This window comes from Vespa crabro, chromosome 6, assembly GCF_910589235.1.
Source record: "Vespa crabro chromosome 6, iyVesCrab1.2, whole genome shotgun sequence".
NCBI classification, from domain to species: domain Eukaryota; kingdom Metazoa; phylum Arthropoda; class Insecta; order Hymenoptera; family Vespidae; genus Vespa; species Vespa crabro.
This window is the reverse complement of record NC_060960.1, coordinates 5,239,813-5,267,487: the sequence shown is the minus strand read 5'-3', so window position 1 is coordinate 5,267,487 and position 27,675 is coordinate 5,239,813. Positions and strand designations below refer to the sequence as shown.

At 31.1% G+C, this 27,675-nt stretch overlaps 4 protein-coding genes across 8 annotated transcripts; 2 read left to right on the top strand and 2 right to left on the bottom strand.

The window, feature by feature from the left end:
- Positions 1-545: 545 nt before the first annotated feature.
- LOC124425020 lies at positions 546-12,732 on the top strand. 4 transcript variants are annotated; one of them, XM_046964765.1, is made up of 9 exons: positions 546-1,241; positions 4,409-4,441; positions 4,590-4,655; positions 5,749-6,005; positions 6,087-6,348; positions 6,627-7,026; positions 7,490-7,705; positions 9,434-10,852; positions 10,928-12,732. In XM_046964765.1, exons 1-9 carry the CDS (start codon positions 1,128-1,130, stop codon positions 11,239-11,241), a joined length of 3,081 nt encoding a protein of 1,026 aa, XP_046820721.1. In that variant the 5' UTR covers positions 546-1,127; the 3' UTR covers positions 11,242-12,732. The 4 variants fall into 4 exon arrangements, with proteins under 4 accessions (XP_046820721.1, XP_046820723.1, XP_046820720.1 ...); XM_046964767.1 differs by lacking the exon at positions 10,928-12,732 and adding an exon at positions 8,435-8,541 and having other exon boundaries at positions 9,434-10,709; XM_046964764.1 differs by having other exon boundaries at positions 547-1,241; positions 9,434-12,732.
- Positions 12,704-15,515, bottom strand: LOC124425028 (all trans-polyprenyl-diphosphate synthase PDSS2). The gene is made up of 6 exons (XM_046964786.1): positions 14,850-15,515; positions 14,654-14,782; positions 14,370-14,571; positions 14,045-14,311; positions 13,778-13,933; positions 12,704-13,675 (listed from the first exon to the last, which is right to left on the bottom strand). The coding sequence occupies exons 1-6, from the start codon at positions 15,185-15,187 to the stop codon at positions 13,520-13,522; spliced, it is 1,248 nt and encodes a 415-aa protein (XP_046820742.1). The 5' UTR covers positions 15,188-15,515; the 3' UTR covers positions 12,704-13,519.
- A 1,251-nt stretch (positions 15,516-16,766) lies between these two features.
- Positions 16,767-18,287, bottom strand: LOC124425032 (NHP2-like protein 1). The gene is made up of 2 exons (XM_046964794.1): positions 17,938-18,287; positions 16,767-17,712 (listed from the first exon to the last, which is right to left on the bottom strand). Exons 1-2 carry the CDS (start codon positions 17,938-17,940, stop codon positions 17,335-17,337), a joined length of 381 nt encoding a protein of 126 aa, XP_046820750.1. The 5' UTR covers positions 17,941-18,287; the 3' UTR covers positions 16,767-17,334.
- A 2,993-nt stretch (positions 18,288-21,280) lies between these two features.
- Positions 21,281-27,601, top strand: LOC124425021. Of its 2 annotated transcripts, none has more exons than XM_046964769.1 (6): positions 21,281-21,516; positions 22,116-22,496; positions 22,606-22,982; positions 23,314-23,428; positions 23,819-24,251; positions 24,373-27,601. In XM_046964769.1, the coding sequence occupies exons 1-6, from the start codon at positions 21,465-21,467 to the stop codon at positions 25,742-25,744; spliced, it is 2,730 nt and encodes a 909-aa protein (XP_046820725.1). In that variant the 5' UTR covers positions 21,281-21,464; the 3' UTR covers positions 25,745-27,601. The 2 variants fall into 2 exon arrangements, with proteins under 2 accessions (XP_046820725.1, XP_046820724.1); XM_046964768.1 differs by having other exon boundaries at positions 23,804-24,251.
- The last annotated feature ends 74 nt before the right edge of the window (positions 27,602-27,675 follow it).

Genomic DNA, 27,675 nt, shown 5'->3' with positions numbered 1-27,675 from the left:
TGAAAATGATAACGTAACATGCTTATTCATATTCATATGAAAGTATTTTTCATTTCGTAAAAATAATATAGTACAAAAATATCAAATTCGTTAATTCTAAAAAAAAGTAAATAATTAAATTGCTTCAAAAGTAAATAAAGCATTATTTCCATTTAAGTACACAGATTCAACGATAATAATCGATACAGCTTTAAAAATTCTCATAAATCGATAAAAACATCTTAGAAGTGGCAATAAAGTCATTTCGATTCGTCCATCCAAGAACCGGGAAAATTGAGACAGTTTTCGTTTCTTGAAACCGAGAAAAAATGGAGGAAGATTGGTAAGTTGGTATGAAAATTAGTTGGGGAACAGTAATCTATGTGTATGTCGATGATGTACCGGCTCTTTATTTTTTTCTTTTTTTCTTTTGTTTAATTTCTTTTTGGAGAAAACAGGTAGAAGCATAGAAAGGTGGTACGGGGCGCTTGAAGCGCTCGGTACGTCTTTGTGCGCGCGCTACGTCGAGATTGGTGGCAGCACAGACGTTCGCTGACGGGCGAAGGAGTCGGTTCTCAGTGTCGGTGTCCGTATCCTGTCTTGTGCCCGTGTTCGTGTCCCACCGACTTACATTGCGCTCTCGTCGCGGAAGGGCAACAACGCGACTAACGAAGGTACGTGTGCGCGTGTAAAGAGAGAGAGAGAGAGAGAGAGAAAGAGAGAGGGAGAAGAGAAGAGAGGAACACTTGTATTGTTTCATTACAATCTGAATTTTCATTTCGTTTATTCGTGTGGTTGTAAAAGTGTCATTGGGTAAAACTTAAGTAAAAAGTAATTTTTTTCAAAGATATTCTCGTGTGCGAACGATCAAGAGATCCGCTCGTCCGCGCCTCGCTCCTGCCTTCTCGTTGTGCTAGTGGTGTGATACTGTAGTTAGTGTGCTGTCTACGGTGGTGTGGTAGAGCTGCTGCTGCTGGTGTGGTGGCGGTGATGATAGTATAGTGGTGGTAGTAGCAGTGCACGCTGCTGGTGTTCGTTCGTACGTCGCGGCTCTCGTCGATTTGGCGGCTGGGAGGGGGGAGGAGGAGGCTCCCCATCCTCCCCTTCTCTCGCTCACGTTACTACGGTTATCCCGTATATACTTTTGGATGCGAAAAACGCGCATACCTGCACCACCAACGAGTATGGAGATATCTAAGACGCTACAGGAAGAAATACTCACCGTGCAAAACAAGCTGAAGAATGCCATACGCGATCATCAGGTGAGAAAATGCCGATACTAATCTGTGTCAATCGGTTATCATAGACGCGGGTAAAAAAGCTGAAGATGATCGGAACAAAACTTTTCCCTTTTCTCTTTCTCTCTGTGTTTCTATTTCTATTTCCCTTTCCCCCCTTTACCGGTTCGCTTTCCATTTCTTTTTCTATTTGTCTTTATATGTATGTAAGTACGTAACGATCGTTCTTATATCTGGCAATCGTTCATGCTGATCGCCTTTTCGATGATTCGAGACGTGCACGCGATAGAAAGAGAACTTCAAAACAAAGTACAGTCGAACAATTTACTTTTATCGATTTTAAATCTTTGCGCCTCTTTAAAGAAGAGATGGGAAATGCATGAATCTGCTAAAAGTCATAGTATAGCAACACTAGTATAGTTATACTTCTTTTCTTTTTGTTTCGCGCTCACTCACACACCGACGCTCTCTTCATCTTCCTCTCTTTCTCTTGTTCTCTCTCTCTCTCTCTCTCTCTTTCTCTTGTTCTCTCTCTTGCCATTTCCTCCTCGCTCGCACTTCCTTTCTGTTCGCGCGTCTTTACCCTTCCTCTTTCTCTTCGCTCCACCTCTTTTCCCCCTTCCTTTCTTTCATAGAGACGCGCAAGATATCCATGTCCATACCGGATTTTGTATATAGATAAAAATTTCGTCGTTGTTTGGGTCGAGTTATGTTTTAACATAAATATATTTGAAAGTGAGAGACAAGAAAATGAAGAAAGAACTCAATCCGCGGTGTTCGGTTGAGTTCAAAATTTCGAATGAAGATTTTAGGATTCTCGGAGCGCGCGCGCAAACGAGCGAGCGTGCGTGCCGTCAAGCGGGGGTTACAAGAAACGCTGTTGCTCTCCTCTCGCATATCACGCCGTTTAAGAGATTCTTCGATCGAAAGTTCCGCATTCGTTTGCTCGTCATAATAGACGAAGCAACGGCATAAGCGTATATCATTGGATCGAGTTTCGTTGGAGAAAACTCGTTCAATATATCGTTCAATATATCTTTCAATGAGAAGGAATATAATATCATATATCGTCCTTGCTATTTCACCGGCAACGACGAACGTTGGTCGGAGACCTTAACCTTCGTTGTTAGGAAGGAACGACGACGAGTCGACTCGATGCGGACGTGCGACTTTGAAGAAGTTTTTGTCTCTTTCTTTTTCTCTCTTCCTCTTTCTCCAACCTCCTTTCTCTTTCTCTTTCGTCTGTTAGAGCGCTTCAATTTCGTTCTTTCAATTCTTATTTCCATGAAACAACCGTATAGCGAAACATTCGAATGCAAATCAATGTCTTAAGCAACGAATTAAAATGGCCTCGAACGATCGACGACTATCTAACATATATGTGACTGTTAGAATTTGTAGGAATGTAAAATAGAATAAGAGGACTCAATCGAAACGCGTATTCTTGTCCGTTGTCATACACGTTTATATATATACATATATATAGCGCATCGGGATGAGCCAGGCTTCTCGTGTCTCTATATACTTGAGAAGACAATCGTCTGTTTTTCAGTTGTTTCGTGCTCCCAACGAATAGAATCGCTTGCGTGATTATCTTTATGCAATAATTAAAACTTTTAATACTTTTATTGTCTAATAAAGAGAGAGAAAAGTTTTTGATTTCGATGCGCAGATGTTAATTTTTTTCCGGACATCTTTTTAATATTCCGATCGATTTGTACGAGCAGTGTACGAATATCAGTGGATTATTTCGTCATTAATAATAAATATTATTAATGAATTATATTCTTTCAAATTTTATAAATGGCATATTTTCCTTCTTTTTTGTTTTTTATTTTCCTTTTTTGTTTTTTATTTTGTTTCGTTTTGTTTTTTGTTTGAAAGTATGAGACTTGATTTCTACTCAACAATTTAATAAATGATACAATTCGATTATGAAATTATATAATATTAAGTCCAGAAATTAAGTTAAATTTATTTTCACGTTGAAAATGTAGTTTATCCATATTCCTAAAATGCAAAATACATTCGAAACGTCCTTTTTTGTTTTTTAATTAAAGAAAAATATTTTACGTAAAATGAAATGTTTTTTTATATTCCTTTCCGGAGTGACTTTGTAAAGTGTAGCCGCCACGAATATTCTCGTTTATTCGATATCGCCGGCATCGATACTATGCCATTATTTTAAAGAGAGAAGGCTATTGAGCATTTTCAAGAAATGGGAAGAACTTACAATAATCCGCCGGAAATCTCATGAAACTATTCTCGTATTTTGGCAATTCGTAATTGGCGCTTTATTTTTCATTAGCCAATCATAGATCTGTGTCCCTTTTAATGATTGGCTATTGTTACATAAATACGAATCAATCATTATCTATAATCGATTTTCCGCAATGAAAATCATCGGGAATATTTATGCACTTGCGTAATATTCAATAATCGAGAAATATCGCATATGACTAGTTTCATGCATAAAGAAGGATTTGTGTGTGTATGTTTGTAACTAAGTCATACTGCTGTTTGTAAACACATGAAGTGTACTATAGAACTTTTAGATAATCAGTATTACGAATATAAATAAACTATATCGCCTCTCTAATGGTAACGCTAATTATAGTTTACAACATACAGTTACATTCTCCTATCTACAGTCTTCTATCATAGTGAACTATGAAGTATTACGCTAAATCGTACTCGATGTTGAGAAAAATAGGTTAGACGCGTCTAAATGCGGATGAAGAAACGAAAAGTATTGTCATAGTCTTTCGGACTTTTTCTTACACATTTACTACCACTAGTAACTCGAGAATGAAATGCTATAAGGGTGAGAAAGGAGACGTGCCGTTAAATGTACATGCACTCTTTCTATTACGTGCGTCGTAAAAGTTAAGAAAAAATGGCGAATGATTGTGAAGAACGAAGAAATTATGAGTACTTTTTAGAAAAAGATATTTTCAAGTTGTAAAAATTGAAGAATCTCCTTTGATAAACGAATATTAAATTATGCGAAAATAATTAAGTTGAACTTTTTATAACGAGCCACGTACGTGTTTATAAGTTTTTTAATGTTGTTCATTTGCGAGCAATTGTAAAAAATAAGAATTCTTTAACATAATCTGTTTAATTTTTTATTTAATTGTTTTATTTAACTATTGCTAACATAATCTTTTTTTTTCTCTTATAAATTCTAGATATGCGTGGGCAAATTGAAAGATGATCCACACGTAAGTAACTTTTTTCTTTCTAAATATTTTCATTTTGATTTTAAAAATTTGACGAACGTTCGTTCATTACGATTAAAAGGAATGAATGCGTCGTTATATCTGTCATAACAAATTATAGTGACGCAAATATAGGATATTCTTTTTGCAGAACACTATCATTCTCGGACGGATACAGGACATCCATTTGCACATCGTCTCTTTGGATAGATGTCAGGTAAGTTGAATTGATTTCAACAAATTTCTTTTCTTGAAAGACGTGCGAAAGAAAAAAAAACTTCGGATGACCGTCGAATGTTGTTGGTTGTTATCGCTTATTATTTGGAACAAGAAAATCATGCAATTAAACACAGCTCGGAAAATAAAACAAAAGAAAAAGATATACAAAGTACTGCTCGTCCTTGACTCCATTTACACATTAGAAAAGTTAACCTTGTTTAATATTACTACTCTCAAAAGATCATTCGAAAGATATTGTTTACTTTTTTAATCATCGAAATATTACATATCAATTATACTATTCAATTCGTTGTTCTTATAGTACAAGTTCGAAAGTAATATATGCCTACCAAAAAGCAAACTTTGATAATTTTATTTTTCAAAAGATATGTAACTTGAGTCTTTTACTGAGCACCTTTGTCTTTAATCTCATGACATCTTTTTTAACGTTCCTCTCTTTCTTTCCACGACGATGAACCACGGATGAAACGAGTACTAGTAACGGGGATGGGAATGGTGATGGGGGAGGGGGGGGAGGCGGGAGCTGAAGCGACGACGGTAGAGAGCAAGTAACTATAAGTAGGGGAGAACGAGCGAGAATACGGGAGAGACCAAGTCGGAGGATGAGAAAAGAGAAAGAGCCTCCCAATCGATAAAATATCTCGCGCAATATCTTTTTACCCTTTTCCATTTTTCCTCTCTTCTCCTTTTCTTTTTCTTTTTTTCCTATTCCTTTTAATTTTTGTTCATTTTCCCTTTTTTCATCCGACTAAAGCGTTTGTATTTTTTTTTTCTTTTTTTTTCAACTCACTATTTTCGTTTCTCTTCCATCAACGGAAGAATACGTTCGAGAAATAGAAAGACTTTTCTAGAAATTAATCGTCACGTTTCTCATTTTGTTATGATCTATTTTTCTTCGGTCTTCCGCGCATCTACGAAATTTAATTGATTCGAACTATCATCTAGATTAATTTCAAGAAAAGAGCCTTTTTTCTAATCACGTCCGAAGATTTCATCGGTCGTATGATCACTTTGATAAAGAATTATTTTCATTTTATAACAATCTGTATTCTTTTTTTTTCCGTTTGTAGAAGCAAGTCCTACAGCGACTGCGCAAAGAGGTTGAAGCATTTAAAGCGCAAAATGCAAATGGGCCGAAAGTTTCGTTAGCGTCGTTACTTGGTTTGGATAATAATAATCGTCATATCACAAATAATAATGATAAGAGAAGTAATAAAGTGGTGGGAAACACCAACAATCTTGATGTTAAGATATCGAAGGATGATTACGAGGACACAGTTCGCAACAGCGACGTACCATCGCCCTCGCAAGAAAATTCGCCTTCCAAGTGAGTAAGAATTGATGATGCTTTCATTTCTGACCTTTTTCAGAATTTATGAATACATGCATATACTTGGTATTTTCGTAGAGATCGATCGAGCTCGGTGGAGACGATATCCGGCGAGGACGATGTCATAGAGGTCTCCATGGATGAAAATTCAAACGAGACGCAGGAGGAGCTTGATAAGAAAGATTGCAAGAACGAAGTCAACGAAAAGATAACGTTCCTATCCAATTTGAGCCTGATCACCAATGCGAGATATTCCGAATTACAGAACAAGAGGGTAGAAAGAAAACGGCGTAGCACGGCTAATCCTCAATTTGTGTACTCCTGTTTCGAAGCACCGATGGTACATTATTTTTTAATAGAAAATAAATTTTCTTTTTAAAACTGTACGTCACACTTAATAGATTTCGTTAGTCCGTCGCAAGAAGACGGGGGCCCCATGTTTAAGAAAAGTGTATCTGAAATTGGTTTGATCTAAGATGATCTTAGAAATATTAATTCAAACTCAAGATGAGCTTAGAAATGTTTTGCGTCACAAAATCTATCACATGTAAAATTCATCCAATTCATATAATGAAATTAATATGAAAAATAGTTATTGTATTTTTATATCGTTTATAGAAAAGGAAGAGATGCACGTATTTGCAATCCGGTGGAAGTGCACCACAGACACGACAAACGACAGCTCGCATGAATGGACCATCACCACCTCCAGTTAGTAAGACAGCCTTACCAAAATCCACATCACCACCATCGAGAACGACGATAGGAAAATCTCTCATTCCTCTGCAAAAGTCGATGACGAGACCTAACATTCTTAGGAATGCATCGGAAAACAAAGTCTATACTGGAAAGGGCAAGGTTGAAAATGGTTCAAATTCCATACCATTACCGATCGTTGGTACGAAAACGATACAATCAACTGGTAGTAGAACTGTGCATATACCAGGACTACCTTCGAGTTTAACGATAGAGAGGATCGAAAATGATTCGATTGTTTGTATAAGGTGTAGAAATCCAGGTCAGTGTCACATGTCATATAACAAAAGTTGTACATACATATCATAAATGAGAGAGAAAGAAAATCGTGGTTTTTTTTTTTTTTTTTTTTTTTTTTTTTTATAAACTAGAACTATTAACTTTTTTTCGTTGCCTTCGAGACATTGCACGTTCTGAAACAAATAATCGATACAGGGTGAGGTATGTAAGTAGAGACATCCAAACGTTTTCCTTGCTTATACATCTATAAGAATATTTTTTCAGTAAAAAGTTATGATACGAAAAATGATAGGAAAAAAAGGAATTTCTCTTAAGATTAATGGTGTTCTCTTTTAAATATATCACCCTATATGTTTTATCATGTCCACCGCACTTATGAAATTTTAAATATCTCTTAATCTATGTTTGAATTAATTTGTCTTAGTTACGTTAATATATACATTGTTTGTAAATTTAGTTACTTAATTAAGGGCGATTACATGTAGGTACTCTAACGGTATGTGAGAATTGTTCGGCCAACTACCATGTATCCTGTCATTCCGTCTCGCCGGCACCCCCAAGAATTTGTCCTAAATGTGCGTTCGTCGAAGATGACGAGGAAGAGGAGGAGGAGGAGGACGCAGAGGTTCAGGAAGCTGAAGAGGATGACGAAGAGGAAGAAGTGAATGGAAGAGAATCCTGCAATAAGGAAGAAGAACTCGGTAAATCGTCCTCGATGCCATTGTTGATGATTTCTACCTCTCTAATGTCGTGCGTGTGATTGACAAAAAAGTTCTTGTTTTCTGCAGACTAGCTTCTGCGAACGTTCGCGATACGCTTTTCTCGCTTCGCGACATTATCGTCTCCCCTTCTCCTCAAAAAAGAGCTAAACTAAACGGAAGCAAACAAACTAAATGGAAGCATCAATAGCTTTCGACTATTTCCATAATTTTACGATGCAATGATTTTCGAACTAGTAGTTATACGCGAACTTATAAGCGCCGTGTATCTTATTCTTCAGATAGATCAAATGAAACTCGAAAGAAGTAAAGCACAAATCTTTGGAAAAAAAAAGAATAATAAGAAACAAAAAAAAAAAATACAGGAGTTCGAAAGTTAGAGAGTGACATATAAGCATTTGTTGTTCTTAGCGCGAGATGCATTATACGTCGCTCGAAAGCGGTGCGAGAATTTGTGTAACATGGCTCCACCACTTTTAGATTTAACGTTCGACGAGGTATCGCAGCGTTGCCGCAGACTCTAATGAACATAAGTGCACGCAGAGAATGAATAAGCGCGAGATGGCAGCCTGTCGCAAGAAGCGTCAGCGTGAGTTGAGGATCGGCTCCTTGAATACGGCAAGCAGAATTTGCAATTAAGAAGAACTTTTTGGTCGATCGTCGTCAATAGGGCACCCAAAACAAGTATATTGAACGCGAAATATCTTGCAGAGGAGAAAGAGAGAGAAAGATATGAGCTGCGCGAGCGAAACTCGGATCTAAGATTGCAGGTTTACGAGTTGGAAAAACGCTCGCAACTACTTGGCCAGTCAATTGAGGTTCGTTTAGTGGCCTGCGTAGAACAAAAAAAAAGAACAATTTAATCGACTTATACTTTCGTTTGGAATGCCCTTAAGTTCATTCGAACTATTCGGATGTTTATCTCGTTGTTGGCTCTTTTATTATTTTTATTTCCTCGTTAACAACGAAAAGCCCGCTACGTATTCATATTTGTTTTTCTTAGTTCCCCTTTCGTTCGCATTTTAGTACAATTTATTTCGTACAGTTGGACACTCACATCTTTATGTTATAGCATGTTGATATACGTGAATTTTATATATCCATCGACATTTTTATCTATTCAATTTTAAACAAGATAGGTCTTAATTAGTCTTTATTAATCGATCAGATAGTTTAGTCTTGTTGATTGATTCAACGTTTACTGAGTCAACGTTACCATCTCGTAGTTGTTTATTTTGTCATCTTCGCTAGATTATTTTCATGATTTTATCAAATCCATAAGCTTTCATAGAGAATGTCAGTTGTTCGCTTACTTAGATACGTGTTCATTTGAATAAATAAAGAAAGAACTTTATGTAAATCGTTAATATGCGTGTAAGCATCAAATAGAGAGCATTGCATTATTATGGAAATTTATGTAAATGATATTACCGTTCAAATTTCGTGAATTAATAGTGAGTTTGTAGACATGTAAACACTCGACAATTATTGTTCAGACAATTATTATGTTTTCGTCACGAAGTGAGTATTAATCTTGTTTTGATCATTAATCGAGCTATGCACCAAAAGCATGCGTGTCATTTGTATAAAAGTTTTTTTTATAAAAAAAGTAGGTTTTCTTATTTTTCTATTATATTTTATAAGCAAACAAAAAGAATTTTATCGATTTGCAATCTTTTAATGGTAATTTCTTCTTTCTTTATCCTTCAGCTACAACATCGTACGCGTCAGGAGCTATTAGGAAAGCAGGAGAGGACACAGAAATCCATAAAGCGTCTTGTGGACTTTATAAAACTGATGCAACTACGAAAAGGCACGTGCTCGCCTCCGCGCTCGGAATCGGACAGCTTCCATCCTCAACCTTCCTCATCCCAATCTCCCCGAGTAACGTCACCCCCCCCAACCACGAGTACTCGACAATTAGTGCAATCGCAACAAGAACTGACGTCGAGCAATCAGAGAACAATAATGGCAACGGTAACAGTAGTGGCCGATCCTATTCTTCGATCGTCCTCAACCATTTGCCACAGTCAAACATCAGCTACATGCAGTCGGAGTCCCAGTTGCCATATGCCTACCAATTACCAATCAGTAGCGTTCAACCAGAAAAGCATCAATCATACCTCATCGTTAAAAAGATCTCAGAACCAATTGGAAGGTCCGCTCAGCTTGCCATCGGAACTCAATCAGAAGGGCAGAGTCTTTCAACGTTCTTCGACTCCCAATTGCCAACCACGTCCCGGTACGAATCACGCGTTCACTCTGAGGTCACCCTCGCCCAATCATCCGTCTACCTTGAAAAGCATTTCCCCGAATCGGTCGGCCGAGGTCGTAGTAAAAAGACAAACCGGGCAGTACCAGCCCTCAACCGTATCGTCGATTCCGAAGAATTCTCCGTTACTACCAGCGACCGTCCGATGGAACGATCAACCTACAATGGCAAGAAGCCCAGAACTAGACAATCAAGGATCAAGCTCGGTATCGATCATCTACGAACAACAACAAGAGACACGGAGTTTCTCTTACCCGCTTACGACGGTAGCACAATCTCAACAGAACAGTTCCCAATGTCAAACAGTGCCAACACAAAAGAGACGATTCTCGGTGGTCGGTCAAAGAATAGAACACGATCAAGTGGCTTACTCCACTCTCTCTTCTCAGGCTACGACTCCTCCTGTGTCGTCGCCGACGATACCACCCTCGTCCTCTCACGAACCACCTGTAATACAAACGACAAAGACCGTACAGACTTGTACCAACAATCGTATCGCAAAACTGATCGTTTCGAATCAATCGAACACCCAAACGAACACCAGCGCGGGACCATCGCAAAGTTCTTCGAACACGTGAAATTGGAAGAAGCGCATATATCAGCGCCACCTAGAGCAAAGCTAGCGTGCAAGAGCACGAACATTGAGATCGAGGAGGTCGATCGATCTCAACAGGATGAAGACGAAGAGGATTCTCATCGAAGTTCCGATAATGAATTTCTCGATGAAGAAACTACACAAAATTTTAACGAACGAGTTGAACGAATGGGACCAAGCGGCGAAGACAATTCCCGAATTAAGACTCCTGAATACGTTGGACTTGTGGATGCAGAACCATGTTCAGGAATGATAACAAAAGGTAACGTTGATGGGAATATTTCATCTATAGAAGCAATATTGGAAGTAAATGATAAGATTTCATCTTCGAAGAAAGACCTGCCCGAGACATCGTCTTCGCAGTCCCAGACCGCACAAGTGAATCAAATTAAATCTGATGACGAGGTATCAGTTCCTGATGATAAGGCTGACGTCGAGAGACAAGACTTACATAGTGGCCGATCGTCGTCCAGCACACCTCACAGTGACGTTCCAAATAAACCACCGATCATTGAGGAAAAACGATCTTCTATGAAAAAACTCGATGAAGATCTAGGCATTAGCTCCGTTTCTTTAGAAAATATGCGCGTTTTGGAACAATTTGAGTCTGCTATGCTGGAGGCCGATTGTAGTAAGACCGCCACTTGTTAGAAATTAATTAGGGTAAACAATCCTGATTCTGTTGGCGCGCGTTAATCATATTCATAGCAGCCTTTTGTTTTCCTTTTTTTTCATTATCTTTTATTAGTTATTTTCATTCTTTAACGAATCAAACTCTTGAAATGAAAAATATACTACGTTGAGGATTATATTCATTTTTTAATTTCATCCTGAAATCGGCGTAAATGAGTTTAATAGTAGCAGTATTTTTATATTGATTTTGTTATATATTTTAGAGATAGTATTGTTGACAAATCGATGATAATAGTTATGAGAAAGTGAAAAAATCGGAACTTAAAAACAGGAAATAGAAGCGGAAAAGAAAATTGTGTATCTTCTCGTTGTTTCTTTCTTTCTTTCTTTTTTTTTTCATATATTGCATTCGTATCTTCATTTCTTATTTATTTATCAATAATATTGATATTTGCTAGATTGGGGTATTACGAATAGTTTTTTTTTATTAATGAAAATTCAAGTAAATTTCATATACGTTGAACGCCATTATTACTGTCTATTGTTACAGGAGCATATTTTTCGATGATATCGATAAATTATCATCCTTATTATTATTCATTTCGATACACTACGATCGGTCTAATGCGATAAATTTTCTCTTGTTATTTTGTGCGGTACGTTCCTAATCAAGATTTCACGTGTAGTTCCCATGAGATCTACTAAAAATATAAAGAATTCGCATATCGTGCAGTGAATAAAATATACGCTGTTATATTTAGTCTGGAATATTAACAAGAACGGAAATGAGAGAAGCCTAATTTAAGGCAAATCTAGCCATATTACCATACTGCCTTATTAGTTCTTCGAATAAGGTATTTTTTATTAATAGTTACCGCATACGAACCCAAGAGAAACGCACGACATATTGCGCTCATTTTTGCGGGTTTATGGATATAATCAAAACTTGCTATTATTGCTGCAAAAGTAGATATTAAGAATGTGAATATGAACGAATGAGTAAGAAGTTGTAGCAAAAATATATTCTTATGCCTAGTTAGTTATGATTAAATACGTATCGACTGTCTTTTCATTTATATTATTATTAATACGAATGCTTTTTGATATTTTCCGTTACGAAAAATTTTTCTACTATTATTAACCGTAAAAGATTTATCTTGAAATTGTGAGTTAAATGCATTCGTTCTATCGTGTTAACAGGGTATGTTGATCTGTTAATATGAGTTGTATTTTTGTACCGTCGATTGTTTTTAAATGTGCATATTGTTTTAGTTAAATAATAATGATTGCAAACATGATTTTATAAGAGTAATCATAATTACGTATTTGGTAGACTCTTTGAATCTATGCTAGCGTTTTTCTTTCTGTTTTATTATCTTGTTGATTGAGTTGATTGCACACGATACGACTATCTATTGTATACAATTACGCAAAAAATTGTTATGTGATGTAGATGACGAGATTCAAAATGAAATTCGTATTTTTATGAATAAATCGATTTAAACTCGACAGAATTTAATATAATACCCAAATATTCATTTACACAACATATTTATAATCCTTGTGTAGCATTCCTGGACATTTTATATGTCAACTTAAAACGATTCACCATTATAAATTTCTATAGTTTAACTTTTTCCCGTCGTAATAGTTATAAACATTGATATCCTGTTAGTCGGAATTATTTTTGCTTGCGCAATGAGTGACATGCTCAATCAATAACTACGTGAAACGGAAATTCTACACAGATTTATGATTTGAGATTTTCTCTCTCTCTCTCTCTAATCTTTTGTTTATATTACATATGCACAGCACATGCAATATAAACAAAAATTTATATGCAGTACAATAACATAAGCTACATAATAGAGTTCATTTCTTAAAAAATTACACAAAAATCATGACGGAAATATCCTTGCATACGATGTAACGATAAAAAAGTGACTTATTATTCTGAATATCCCGGACTTCGACGGGAAAGAGTTAATATTTTCATCCAAAGAAAAAATAGAAACATATTTGCAATTTGCATTATACAGATTTACGAGGGACATAAATAGAATTATTCGAATTTTTTAAAAATATACATACAAATTTTATATATTATTCACAAATATATATAAATATAATGTACTCATGATTTATGTATTATATATACAAATAGTTAAATACATGTAAGTATGTTGTTCAGCTTTAAATATTAATTTCAAAACTGAAAATTGGACGGTGTATGAACTGACATTGGGCAATCTTTGACAAAATTACACACATCAGTTCATTAACTTTGAACTTTAATTTAAAAATCTCCCATTGCTGCTATGATATTATATAATGCTGTTCTAGCATCACTTTCTTGAAATACGCTAAGAACTTCTGTTGCTTTCTGTGAGTGTTTTTTCTGTAACTGTTTTGTTAATTCAATGCCAGGCCCTTGACTTACAATGTTGTATACCTATATATAATAGCACTCTCATAGATTAATAAATTGTTAAAATAAACAGTGTTTTTATAATACAAGATCATAATTATAGGATTAGTAATTAATGATATTCACCTTTGCATAATCTACATTATCTATAGATTCTAAACCCTTATCTATTTCTGTTAAAATAGATGGATCATGTTCTATATGAAACATAATGGGTGCAGAACATAAATTGAAAGATACAGGTGGCTCTTTATTAATAAAAACCCCTAGATCCAAATATGCCTAAAAACAATTGATCAATCTAATTATTCATGATTAAGTAGTATTATAAATCCTAATTAATTATACAGCTAAGTATACATTATACAGTATAGTTCCAACTTAAGAACTTACTTGCCAAGCTAATGCTAAATGTTTTCCGAATTCATAGCCCTGCTCTTGTATATCATCACTATGGCCAGCTAATTTTAAAGTACCTTTACAAGATTTTCCAAGTAAAGTACCAGCACTTAATACATTTCTTAATGTCCATTCTTTTACAGCATAATCTTTACGATTTGGTGGAGGTTCACATGGTAATGGATTATTCTGATTATCTCGTCGTCCAATGAATTCTCCTTCAGTCAAATCTTTTATAACAGTTGACATTAATTCAATAAGCTAAAATAGAATATGGGTTTTAATAAAATTAATAAAAGTAGAATATATTTATACTTACCTCTTGATTCCTAAGATTTGCCAATTCAGTACAACTGTTACTGAGTAAGTAATCACCACTTAATAAAGCAATTTTATTACCAAATGTCATGTCATGTAACTCAGATGTTTCTGGATATATTCCAGGAGGTATATTTACAAGAGCTTTATGTATAAGATGACTTGTATGTATCATTTCAGTAATTTCTGCTAATGCCCGTTGACTATAATCAATTATAAAGTGACATTATTTGTATATTAAAATATTGTTTTATTATTATTCCACGGATAAGTAAAATATTGTACCTGTGTAAAACACCAGCAGCTTTATCTTCTTCCATATTATCGACATTTAAATGACCAGCAGCTTTAGATATTAATAATATAATTAAACCCCAAGCTTGCATACTATCACGGCCATTATATATCAAATTTCTATATACAAAGAAGAAAGACATTCATATTTTTTAAAAACAATATATCACAAATTTGAAATACTCACTTCGCTGTTTTTAACAAAGGATGATTAGATCCAACTAATTTTCTTAAGTGTAAAGCCACATTGGCAATCTCATCACTGAGCAACCATCGTAAACTTAAAAAAGATGTTGGATATCCCACAATTTTCTCAGCTTCAGAAACAGCTTTATTCCAATCTGGTTTTTGACTTACTACTGGTTTTGCAGCAAACATGCAAGGTTCATATAGATAAATATTTTTTTCTTTAGAAGAACAGACATTCCTCTGTATCATGAACACATTATTACACTTATTATGATATAAATCTTTAATAATATAATCGTTTCTGAGCAGATTTAAAACAAACTTATACTTGGACATCTTCGCTAATACTAGTTTATTAAGAACGAACTTTCTCTTCTGCTTCGCGTTTGTCACGTAAGCAACAAGTATGCGTATAAAAGCATGCTTAATGCAAATCAACTTTCACCTATTACCCTTGATTTCTACAAGGCAACTATAAAAGATAAATTCTTATAAAATAAAAGTTATAACTTATTTGTTGGCAGATGACGCTGATGTCGTGATATCAAAAGACATTTTAATGGTTAACTTCGTATATATAACATACTAAGATTATTAACATATTAAGATCATACAAGAAATTCATAATAAAAAAAGATGCGCAGACATGTTCACTTTTTCCTTAAATATTTGAAAAAAATTAAAAATTAATAAATTAATAAACTTAAACACGACTTGCATAATTTTTATAAAATTTCAAGGTTTTATGGCATATATTCTGCTTTTTACATAAGCAAATGCGATTAAAGCTTAAGATAAAAAAGAAAATTCAAATTATTTTACTTATGTAAAGAATAGAAATTCAAAAAATATCATCACTATGCGATAAATGTTATATTTATATATAAGTATTTCTATTGTTATTTAAAAATATGTTAAGTAATTAAACTTGAAAAAACATCCAAAGATAGATTTATCCAAAGGATCAAATTGGAGAATACTGCATTAAAAATAAATAAAATAGATGGAATATACGCAATCTGTATATTTTTTTTTTTCAATTGTTTCCCGTATATCAAATAATTAAAAAAATATTTTAATATTTTAATAAAAACATGGACATTACAATATTATGTATATCTATTTTTCATAAGATATTAAATCTACTGGATAATTAATGTCTTCCTATTAAGACTGTTCATTACTTCTGGTTTTATAATGTTGTAGACTAACAAGGTGTATAGACGTAATTCTTGTTCAATATTGATGAACAAAATTTTAGTTTAAAGATTAAGATTTAAGCAAGAATATAGCTTTTTCGAATTCTTAAAAAAGCTTTATTTTTTGTAAAAAAAAAACGTCAAAAAATGATATTCTTTCGAGAATAGTTTATACATAAAAATAAAGCTTTCTTAAAAATTCGAAAAGTTCTGAATCTTACCTGAAATCTTCTTCTTTAGAATGAAACCTTGTTCATAAAAAATTACGCCTGGACTTGACATTGATATAAACGCTGCTTCCGACACTTTTTATGGAAAAGAAAGTTTCGTATAATGGCGCCCTTCCAATTTTGCGGTAAAAGAGAAGTAGCTTGTATTACCACTATTTATTTTCATTATAGTATGTGTTTTATTTCCGTGAAATAGATGATTGCTTCTTCATTTATGTGAATAAACCGAAGCTCAGATTTCCTGATTTATTGCAAATACAATAAAATGCATTTTGCAATGTTCACACAAAGAAACCACGGTAACTCATTAGACATTTTAATGAGTTTCAGCGGATGATTCTATGAAAAAAATAAAGAAATACATATTTAGCCATTTATGCCAATGGATTTTAGTTTCCGAGATATTGTTCAAATTAAGAAAAATTTCATTTATATTCTAAAAACGTAAAATTGATATAAAAAACATTTAGAAAAATGACAACCACCTAGATTTGCCAGTTTTTATTGATTCTAATAGTTAACACGTAACTTTTTTGTTGCATTCCGGTGGGATAATCAAAAATCATTTAATCTATATAGCCAAATTCCAATAAGTTACAATTTTCATAATTTTCTAATTATTTAAGCAATCTTTAATGTACACGTAGTACAATAAATTAATATTTAAACAATAGTACATTCGTTGAAACTTTGAAAACAAGGTAACACATGAGAAAGTTAAAATAATTTTAATATTAAATTCCAATACTTAAAAATTTTCATCTTGGATCTTGTGCTATATAAACATATATATAATTTGAAACGTTAAACGAATCATTTCCATGACCATTAATGTCTAATATTGTACATACAAAGAGAAAATATGTATATCATATAAAAATATATACTAGTTTTGAAGATATAAAGAAAATAATTTTGTTATTGTTTATTGAAAATTTCAATATAATTAATAATTATTGTTATACCGGACATGTGACAAAAATATCTATCTATACAAAAGTCAAAAACTCGACGCTTGAATCGAATATCATTGTACAATGAAGAGATATATAACTTAAACTAATAGACGTTCTATCTGTTGTTGTATAGCTTGTATTTGTGGCTTCAACTGTGATCCTTCATTAACTGTAACGGAACAGGCTACAACTGGCCTAGATACTCCACAAGCACGACCTAAAGCTTGTTTACTACGGACGAAAACATAAGGTACATTTTTATCTTCGCATAACAACGGTAAATGCAAGAGAATTTCTAATGGTGTAGCATCAGCAGCCATTACGATAAATTCTGAAAGGCCACGATTTAAAGTTTTCGCTGCTTCATTCGCACCCTTCCGTAATTGCTGATAATCTACAGCTTGTTTTACGAGATTTAAAATTTTTGCGGTTAGAGTTGCATCCGCTAACGGATATGCTTTTGGATTAACTTCTTCCTATAAAAACCAATATACACATAAAATTATTACTCAAATTTACATAATGAAGCATAATGTTTTACAAATAAATCTATCTCGAACAATAATAATAATAAAAATAATAATACGTTTAAGTGTAAATATGAATGAGCCCACGTGAGAATTAACCTCAAAATATATAACCTCTGTAAAGCGTTTCAAACATGCATATATATATATATACATATATTATAAAAATCTTACCATTTTTATTTCTATAACAATAACTAAAATTAAATATATAAGATATATATGATATATCAATAATCTACCCTCTCGGCGATTAATAATCTAAATCGCTTCACTGAGGAACTCCAAACATTCAACGAACTTAATTTATACTGTAATGTAGAATTCAAACAATTCTAGATAGCGTAATAACAACAAACTAAATCTGTTCTCTCATACAACATATAAGCCGAATGTCTAAATGATAAATCGAACACGGAAAAAATAAACCACATGTGCTCTTTGTATCTAGTTTTCGCTTAGAGGGCACCCTTGTCGCATAAACTGAAACATCGTTTTTCATAGGTACTTATGTAATACTAGTGATTTGCTAAAAGTTTCTAGATCATGAAAATATCTTGCTGTAACTCAACTGTCGCTCAACGTTACTAGAACAAGGGAAAGAAGAGGAAAAGTAGTGTAGTAATAGTTGTTAGGATTAGGTTACGTTAGAAACTTGACAACATATTATAAGCATATCAAATGTCATGTGACGTAAGAAGCATTGATATAAAGTGTTAGGGAGGGAAACAAGACGTCACGTATTTACTCGTGTGGATACAAAGTATGAAATTCTACTACAAGGCACTATAACGTCATGCGATGAAAATTATATGGATTCTTAAATCTTGATCATAAAGATCATTTGCTCTCCTTATTATCTATAGCATGTTTATTAATTATTATCAATTAATTATACAAATATAAAATATAAAATTCCAATACTTAAAAATTTTAATCTCGGAGTAGTCGGCCTTGTATAATACAGACATATTCTTTATTTAACTTTGATGATTATCGAGTTAGTTTTCTTTTGTATTCCGACGCGTAAACAACGAAACTTCCTCTTTCTAATCGTGAAATCTTATAAATTAATAATTTCAATAATTTTTCAATCATTTGTAGAGTCTCGAATGTACACGGAGTACAATAAAGAATATTTAAACAACAGCACATTCCGTTTACAACGGCGCTGGTCGTTTAAACATTAAAAAGATGGAAACGCGTGAGCAACTTAAAATAATTTTAATATAAAATTTCAATACTTAAAAATTTTAATCTCGTATATCATGCATTTTCTTATTACAATAGTGATACTAGTAATTTTATTTGTATTTTTCTATCTCAGGACTTCATTACATTCGCGCGCGTAGTAATGAAGTAATGAAATCGCTAAAATAAAAATATTGCAAAGTAATAGCAGTATTCGTTCGCGTTTCGCAATTTAAACAACAAATGCTTTTGAACCGTCTGCGTGCAATGCAGTCGTTAGAGTCAGTGTTTGTTTGCAAAGTATTTTGCTTTTTTAACAGTCGCAAAGACTATATTTATAAAAGATAATAGTGTTTCGCGAATTAACTTCAGTGATCGTATCATCATTCAATGATCATATCCTTAAAGAATAACTATCGCGTAATAGAGTTAGTGTATCATTGAAGAGGATCTCGACCAACTTCGATGTCGACCTACTTCATTTTCAACCAATTACGAATCATTCACTCTCAATTTCTACCTAAATTTGCGGATGAGTGTTTTGGAGTCATCACAGAACATCTTAAATATTAAATGAATTTTTAAGTCTCTCCGATCACTCAATCATGTCAAGAATAAAAGGTCCGAATCGGCACAAGTGATTGGCTGTAATTAATCAGTAGAAGAGTATCAAGAGATCACGAGTAAATTTCTTTGGAGATTTACTTGTGAATGATTCCTTATTTTTTGGTTTGTTTATTAGATCAGGATAGGGTTTTCTTTTTTAAAAACGTTTATAATTATTTGAGATTTTGAATATTTTAATATTTTTGAATATTTTAAATATTTTTCGCGCGGAAATAGTAAAGAATCGATATTTATTAATTCTAATAAAGAATGAACATGGAGACATTTACGATGAATTTGGATTATAAGTGAAATTGGTGCATGATTTTATCATGATAATTAAAATATTCGCTTGTAAGAAGAAGCATCCAAGGGTTTGTTTTATATTTTTAAATAACTATTGATTAAATATTTAATCGATTTGAATTAATGAAAGAAAAATCTTAACAGAGTCATCGTTTTTGATAGAAAATCTCAAGTAGAGTTATTCCCTTTTAAAGAGAAAAATCGAATAGAATCATAGCTAAAAAAACAAAGAGACTTGTAAAATCAGAGCTCATAGAACCTAGACTACGTTAATCAATTTTTAGCTCAGGATTTTCAGCAATTAATATACTAATTCTCGTTTCTCTCCTATGCTTTTTGAATTTCAAATATATCGGAACATATATTTATATATGATAAACGCAGATTAAAGAAATTATGATTTTAAACTTTTTATTTGCTCGAAAATTCGATTAGATTACCTCGCAATTTTAGAGTATTACCTGGGATTTTAGAGTAGAGTCACCGTTAGCCCGTGCGTTTTCAGATGCAGCAACCTCCAAGTGGTGAGACCTGGGTCGATATTACTTGCGATGTATCGAAATCAAAATCTAAATTACATAACGCAAGTACTACCGAGCGAATGGCTGCATATTTTAGTGCGTTTCCAAAATTTCTTATTAGAAATTAAAGTACTTATATTCTACATTGTTTATCATAATTCAATAGATAAATAGATTAGATATAATAGAAGTTAAAATAATTTTTTAGAAAAACAGACTGAAAAATTCTAATTTCTTTGTTATACTTATTTATAAATAATGATTTATACATAATTATTAATAACTATTTATTTAGATAGGCATAAGTTTTAATAAAAAAAAATAAATTTCTTTTCTCTATTATTGAAGATTTAAATGTTCTTTAAATAATTGTTGTAGTAATAATATAAAAGAATAAAGTTAACATTAATCTATTGCTATTATTTTTTTATATATTCCATCTGTAGTAGTGTAGTAATACACCTGTAATGAAGTAATGTCGGAAGCTAATGGCTGCTTAAATATAGTTTAAATATTTGTATAAATAATTAACTAGAAATAAAAATATAAAGTTTATACAATCAATAAATCTTTTAGAATCAATCTATCTTCAGAGATGTGGCATATAGTTTTTTCTTACTTTTCTCAGATATATTACTATTTTTTTTATTACATATAAAAATTCCTGTTACACATTAACTTCATTATTAGATTACGGGAGAATAGACTGTAACCTATACAAGTTTATACTTATACTTACTAAATACAATAAGCACATAATGGTAACAGTATTTTCCTATTGCACTTGTAGTTCGCATTTTGTCCATACTTGTCACTGAAGTCGCATACGCTACGAGCGAAAGATGGTAAATAATCTTAAAGATGGCAAATGTCGATGTAACGAATCCTTGAATAATTTTAAGGGTGTTGACTGTCTTGTCCAATCATTGTAGAGTTTTACTAGAAATCGTATCTCGTTCATCTAGTATCTTATAAGCGGTAAGTAACTAAAGAAGAAGAACAAATAACAAAGTACCTGTTGTACACAAAAGATAGCGGAATGTAGTAGAATGTACGTTCACCGCGAATATAAACGACATGATGGGTACCAAAACATCCTGTGATTATATTTCTAATTCCAATGATGCAGGTAAATACATATGCATTTTTAATTATAAAATACAATAGCAATGCAAACACTGATTTTGATATAATGAGCTGGATTTGCCGAATTAATGAGAAATGATTACAAAAAACCGTCTGCTGCGCGTCCTTACGGCGTCTGCTAGATTGATGCCGTTTAGAAAATACGAAATTAATATTTTTATTTCAAGTATAAATATTTTAATATTATAAACATTAATTGTGTACTTTTTTATTTTATTTTATTTTTTTGATTATTATTTTATTATATTAGGAATTATAGTAAAACATAGAAAGGATATTCATATGACATACCATTATATATCTGTCAATTATAGACTATTGATGTAAGAATATATTTTATTGATATTATTTTTAAAGGAAAAACAATTATTTAATTTTCTTTGATATTATTACATATTTTTATGCAATTATATAGGCAAATTTTAATTATGTGTATGTTTAAATTATAAAATATCTATGATTATTAATTTTATATTTTTATATTTATCGCAAATAAATTATAAAGACAAAAATAAAATTAGTTCAACAAATAATGTATATGAGAAATGTATATAATATGTATCTTATATAAAATATTTATAGGTATCATGGGAAGAAATAGTCCAGCTGCTTTGTTGGATATGCTGGCAGAAGTTGCATCTCGTACTTTATATTCAGAAAAAAAGGAGATGAAATCATTATTAACCTCACAATGTAAAACTAAATCTGATGTTATAAAACGTAAAACTCAAGAAATGTGTTTAAATGTACCTCAACTTTTATCTATGCCAATGTCCCAGTTGGTGAAACAATTTTCTGTCTTGACTAGCGATGAGCTTAAAAGACAGTTTTCATATACCTGTACACTTGTAGATGGGTGTAATCAAAAATATACAAGTTTTGCCAGTGAAGGAAAAGCTAGGAAATCTATAAAAGCGCATTTGGCTGAGCATTTAGAATATTTAAGGACTAATGAACAAGCCTGTATGTATAATAAATTTATTTATACTAGATAATTAGGACTGCTATATTTATTAAAAAAAGTATACATTTATATTAAAATACATATATATATATATTATTTTTTTCATAGATTATACTTTTACCACAAAACCTATAAAATATAAAAACTTAAAATCAAATTTGCAAAGTAAAAATGCACGTTTACAACAATCGAGGAAACCTCGAAAAACTTTAAATAAAGAAAACAAAGATGTAATGATAGAACAATCTTCAGATTATTTGCATAAAATTTTGTCGAATGATACAAATTTTCAGAAATTTGAAAAAGAGAAAGCTACAGAAAAAACAGAAGGTTTTAATAGCTCAGAAACAAAGAAGACAGAGCATATAGATGTTAAAGTTCTTGGTGATCATAGTTATTTTGAACATTTAAGAGAAGAAGCTTCAAATCAAACAGAAATAACATCATCTGATAATATACTAAATAATTCATCAAGGGAAGAGAATGTTAGTAAAGTTTTTTTTATCATTATAAAATCCTATTATAATGTTATAGGAATATAATATCCTAATACAATTGTGTGTATAATAGGGAATCTAACAGTATAATTATAACTAACTATAATTAGCAAATATTATTTTTCATATAATATCTTTAAAAAAATGTTTCTATTGTTATAACATTCTGACTATAAAAATATATAAAAATCAATATTGAAAGAAATTAAAAAACCGTATTAATACCATAAATAGTAGTTTTCAGACATCAATAGTTAGCACATCTCTAATTTTCTATTCATTGTAATCATTATGTAATCCTAGGTATACTTATTTTTAGATTGTATTAATGGTGGTTGGTGCTGACAGCATACGTATGAAGGAGTATTCCCATATTAAAGGCAAAATATCTGATAATTTAAAGCATCAAGACACAGGAACATTATACATATCAGGCAAGTATCTTATAGAACAAAAAGATTGGGATTTCTAAATAATAAACATATTTTGTACTAGGTTATGCTATATGTTTTCCATCAACTTAATGCATATATATATCAATAACAAATACATAAATTTATGCAAGATGAATAAATCTTGTTGTACTTCATTACATCATACAATTTAATTTATTCTACATGTTTTGGCATATTATTATGCAATTGTCCTATCTATAACCATTGCTTTGTATAATTCTCAAGTAAGCTACTATAATCTTATATTTGATTCTAAAATTATATAATATGAAACATAAATAAACTATATAATATTGAATATAATTTAATTTTTAAAATAAATTTATATAAGATTGCTTATTATTTTTTTTCTAGATGTACCTTGGATAGAAGAAAATTGCAATAAGAAAATGGACATGCCAACAATTGCCAAACCTAAGGGAAAAGCGAAATTTATAGGAACCAGTAAAGAAGAACGAGAATTAGCATTAGCTTTTATGGACCGTATAAAAAAAAAAGGAAATCCAACAGGCAGTAATCTTCAGTGCCACATTTGTGATCCTCCACGTAGTTTCACAGCACCTACTACACTAGTATCTCATTATCGAAGTCATGCAGGAATAAAACCATATGAATGTCGGATATGTAGGGCAGTTTTTACAAGAAGACATAGTTTGAAGTATCACATGTTGATTCATCAAAATCAAACAAGATTCACATGTGCTGATTGTGGAAAAAAATTCAGACATCCATCACATTTTAGAGAACATCGACGCAGACATACTGGAGAAGCTCCTTTTGGTTGTGATGATTGTGGTCAAAGGTAAAAATAATATTCTAGATTTTGTTTAACGATATTATGAATTGTTTTTAGTTACATTATTAATGCATATAATATATATACATATATATATATATATATATATATATATATATATATATAGATTCAAAACAAGGAACACTTATAAACGTCACTTAAAAACACGTCATGGAAAAGTTCTTACTACTACTGGTGAACTTTTGTTCCTTTCTGAAGAAGACTTTCAAAAAGTACGGACTAATAGAAAGAAAAAAATAGACTACCATGATATAAAAAGCATAGCTATAGATGAAAATATAATAGCTACCAGAACAATTATGAATTTTCAAAATAATATTGAACCACAAGAAATAAATAATGATGTTTTAGAAGAATATATCATTAATAAGGATTGTGATGACAAAGCTACTGATACAATACAAGTTATAGATAAATATTTTGAAAATTATGATATTTGTTCAATACCATTTCTAAACAAGACTGAACATCTAGAGGAAGGTGTGTCTTTAGATAATAACGACGATAATAATATTTCAGAATCAGATCAAAAAGAAGATATAGATAGAATGCAAAGTGACTTTCAAAAGAATTCTTATAATAATCTAACAGTAATAAAAACTATGGAAAATCAAACTTTATTAAATAAATCTGTAAGGAATGAACATAAAGTTATATGTGAATATTTAAATAAAGAATCATACATAGAATCATATTATAATAATGAGCATCTTCAACCAAACAAAGAAACAGATAACCAAGAAGGTATTGATTTGCTTCAACATCAAATAAATAATCACCTGCAATTAGTAGAAAATCATAATACAGATTATAAAAATACATCAAACAGTGAAGGACAAAATGTTGAATTTGTATTACATTTAACGAAGAAAATGGAACCAGGAACCATAGATAAAGGTACTAGTTGCAATATAAATGCAGACGAAGAAAATGAATTTCAAAATTCATATAATGAAATACAGTCTCAAGAAAATGAAAGCAATGTGGATACATATATCCATGAAGAAAATTCTATAAGAAAGGATAATTTACAATTACATATGGCAGATGAATTAATTGAAAATTCCACATCTCAACATGAAAATGTTCAAAATAATTTAGAAAATCATATTTTAGTAAGAAATACAAATATCAAAAGTTACAAGCATAATATATTAAATTTAATGAACAATGAGACATCTGCTGCTATAAAGAATATAAACACGAATCAAATAGATCAAAGTAAGCAACAAATATATATTGATACAGATATGCTAAATAATATAGTTATGCAAAACAAGTGTATACAAACTTTGCCATGTAATTTCACTTTATGCTATCAACAAAATCAACACAAATTGCAAGTAAATGAATCTACAAAAGTTACTGTGCTTAATAAGTGTACACAAGGAATTAACTTGATACAAAATGGAAAGCAAAGCGCTATTTTGTTATTATCAAATAATGCTTCAAAAAATGGTATATTGCAAATTAAATAAAATAACTTTGATATTATTAATGTAAAAGAATAATACTAACAAAGATAAATAATAACACCAAATATCTGCAGGAAAGTAGCAATATTGGTAATTTTACAAGTTTGCACAATTTTATATTTGTGCATTTAATGATAAACATTAAAAGATGAAATAAATTCTACAGATCTAATTTTTAAATTAAATCAAATTTAAGAATTAGATCTGATTCATCTTTTTTTTTTAAATCTACACTCTTTCTATAAATGGTATGTAAGCCATTATGTTATATATGTATGATTATTTTCATATAGAATCACAAATAATAATTTCGAAAAATTAGTTATTAATAATGTTTTGATCTTTCATACTAGAAGAATTTTGCTGGTGTAGCTTAAAATATTTTGTGTATATGGTGTACATAAGATTACACACAAGAAGAGGATATAGGTTTGAAATTTTTTCTAACCATAAAATTTAAATACGTATGTAAGTCTTAACAATATAAATAATGTTTTCTATATCTAGAATAATATTTTAAAACATTAAAGTGTTGCCTAATTTTTATTAGTAGTAATAATACTGTTCCTCTTATTCTTTAAGTGATATGAAAAAAATAATGGCATAATATGGAAAACTTTCGTGCTTCATTCTATACTTATTCTCATATATATTTCATTCTTTTACTTCATGTTTATTATAACAAAGCATACAAATTTATGACAAAAAATCATGAAAGTACTATTGTATATCTGTTTCGAGCATTATTAGTTTAGTAAAAGATCTGAAATTATGTAATTGTAACTAATATCTATTTTTATAACATTATCTGTATAAAAATAAGACCAATATAATCTTTATATAATTAGTAAGAATATCATAAATAATTTAAACTGTAGAAATGTGAAGTAATTTGAGCTTGCTAAGAATCAGAATATATTTTATATTTTGCTTTGAGATAACTACTTAATGTAACCATTAAATACAATTTATTTAATATGGCTTTTAATTTAAAAAAGTTTACTTGAAATATTCTGTGCAATGAAATATAATGACATGTCACATTAAATATTCTATACCTTTGATATTATATAGTTATTTAATAACATTAATGTAGTAGTTTGTCTTTCATAAAAAATTTCGAATATATGTAAAATCTACTTATTAATAGTCATTATTATATGCAAATCTAATTGTTTGTAAGTTGAGTAACATAATATATAAAAAATACTCAGTAATTTTTCTAATTTTTTGTTATATTAACAACTTTTTCTAGATACATATTCTCTATAAAAGACTTATGAAATGTATTATAAGATTTGAGAATGTTGATTAATTATATCTCTATATTATAGAATTTGTAATTTAAAAACCAATGTGCCAAATTTTCCACATCTCTCTTTTTAAAACATCTCTGGCCCCATAATTATAGAGTCTATTTAACATTATCAAAGTTTTTTATATAAACATTCCTGTAATATAACATATGTTAGTCAAACATTAGTTATTATGTTACAAGCACTGCTACAATAATAACAATTGTTTGTGTTCTATTTTTTATATATTTTTATATAACATTTAAAACACACATCATATATAATTAATATGATCATCATGTTAGTAAATTTCAATAACATTGGATATTTATATATATTAGTTTATAATTGTTTAATATGTAGAAATTGTTATCAATTACTAGTAAACATTCATATAATTACTTCTTATTATACACATATGAAAAATTATAAAGCCATTATTAATATTGTGTGCATATATATATGTAATGCACTACCAACAGAAAAATGGTTTTTTGTAGTTGTGTGAAATAATAAGATACAAACTTTTATATATTACAACAGTATATTTTTCAACTTATATTATTCTAACCTTTATACATATGTTTTATTAATTCTTATATATATAATTAAAATAATATAGAGTTAATATAATTCTTA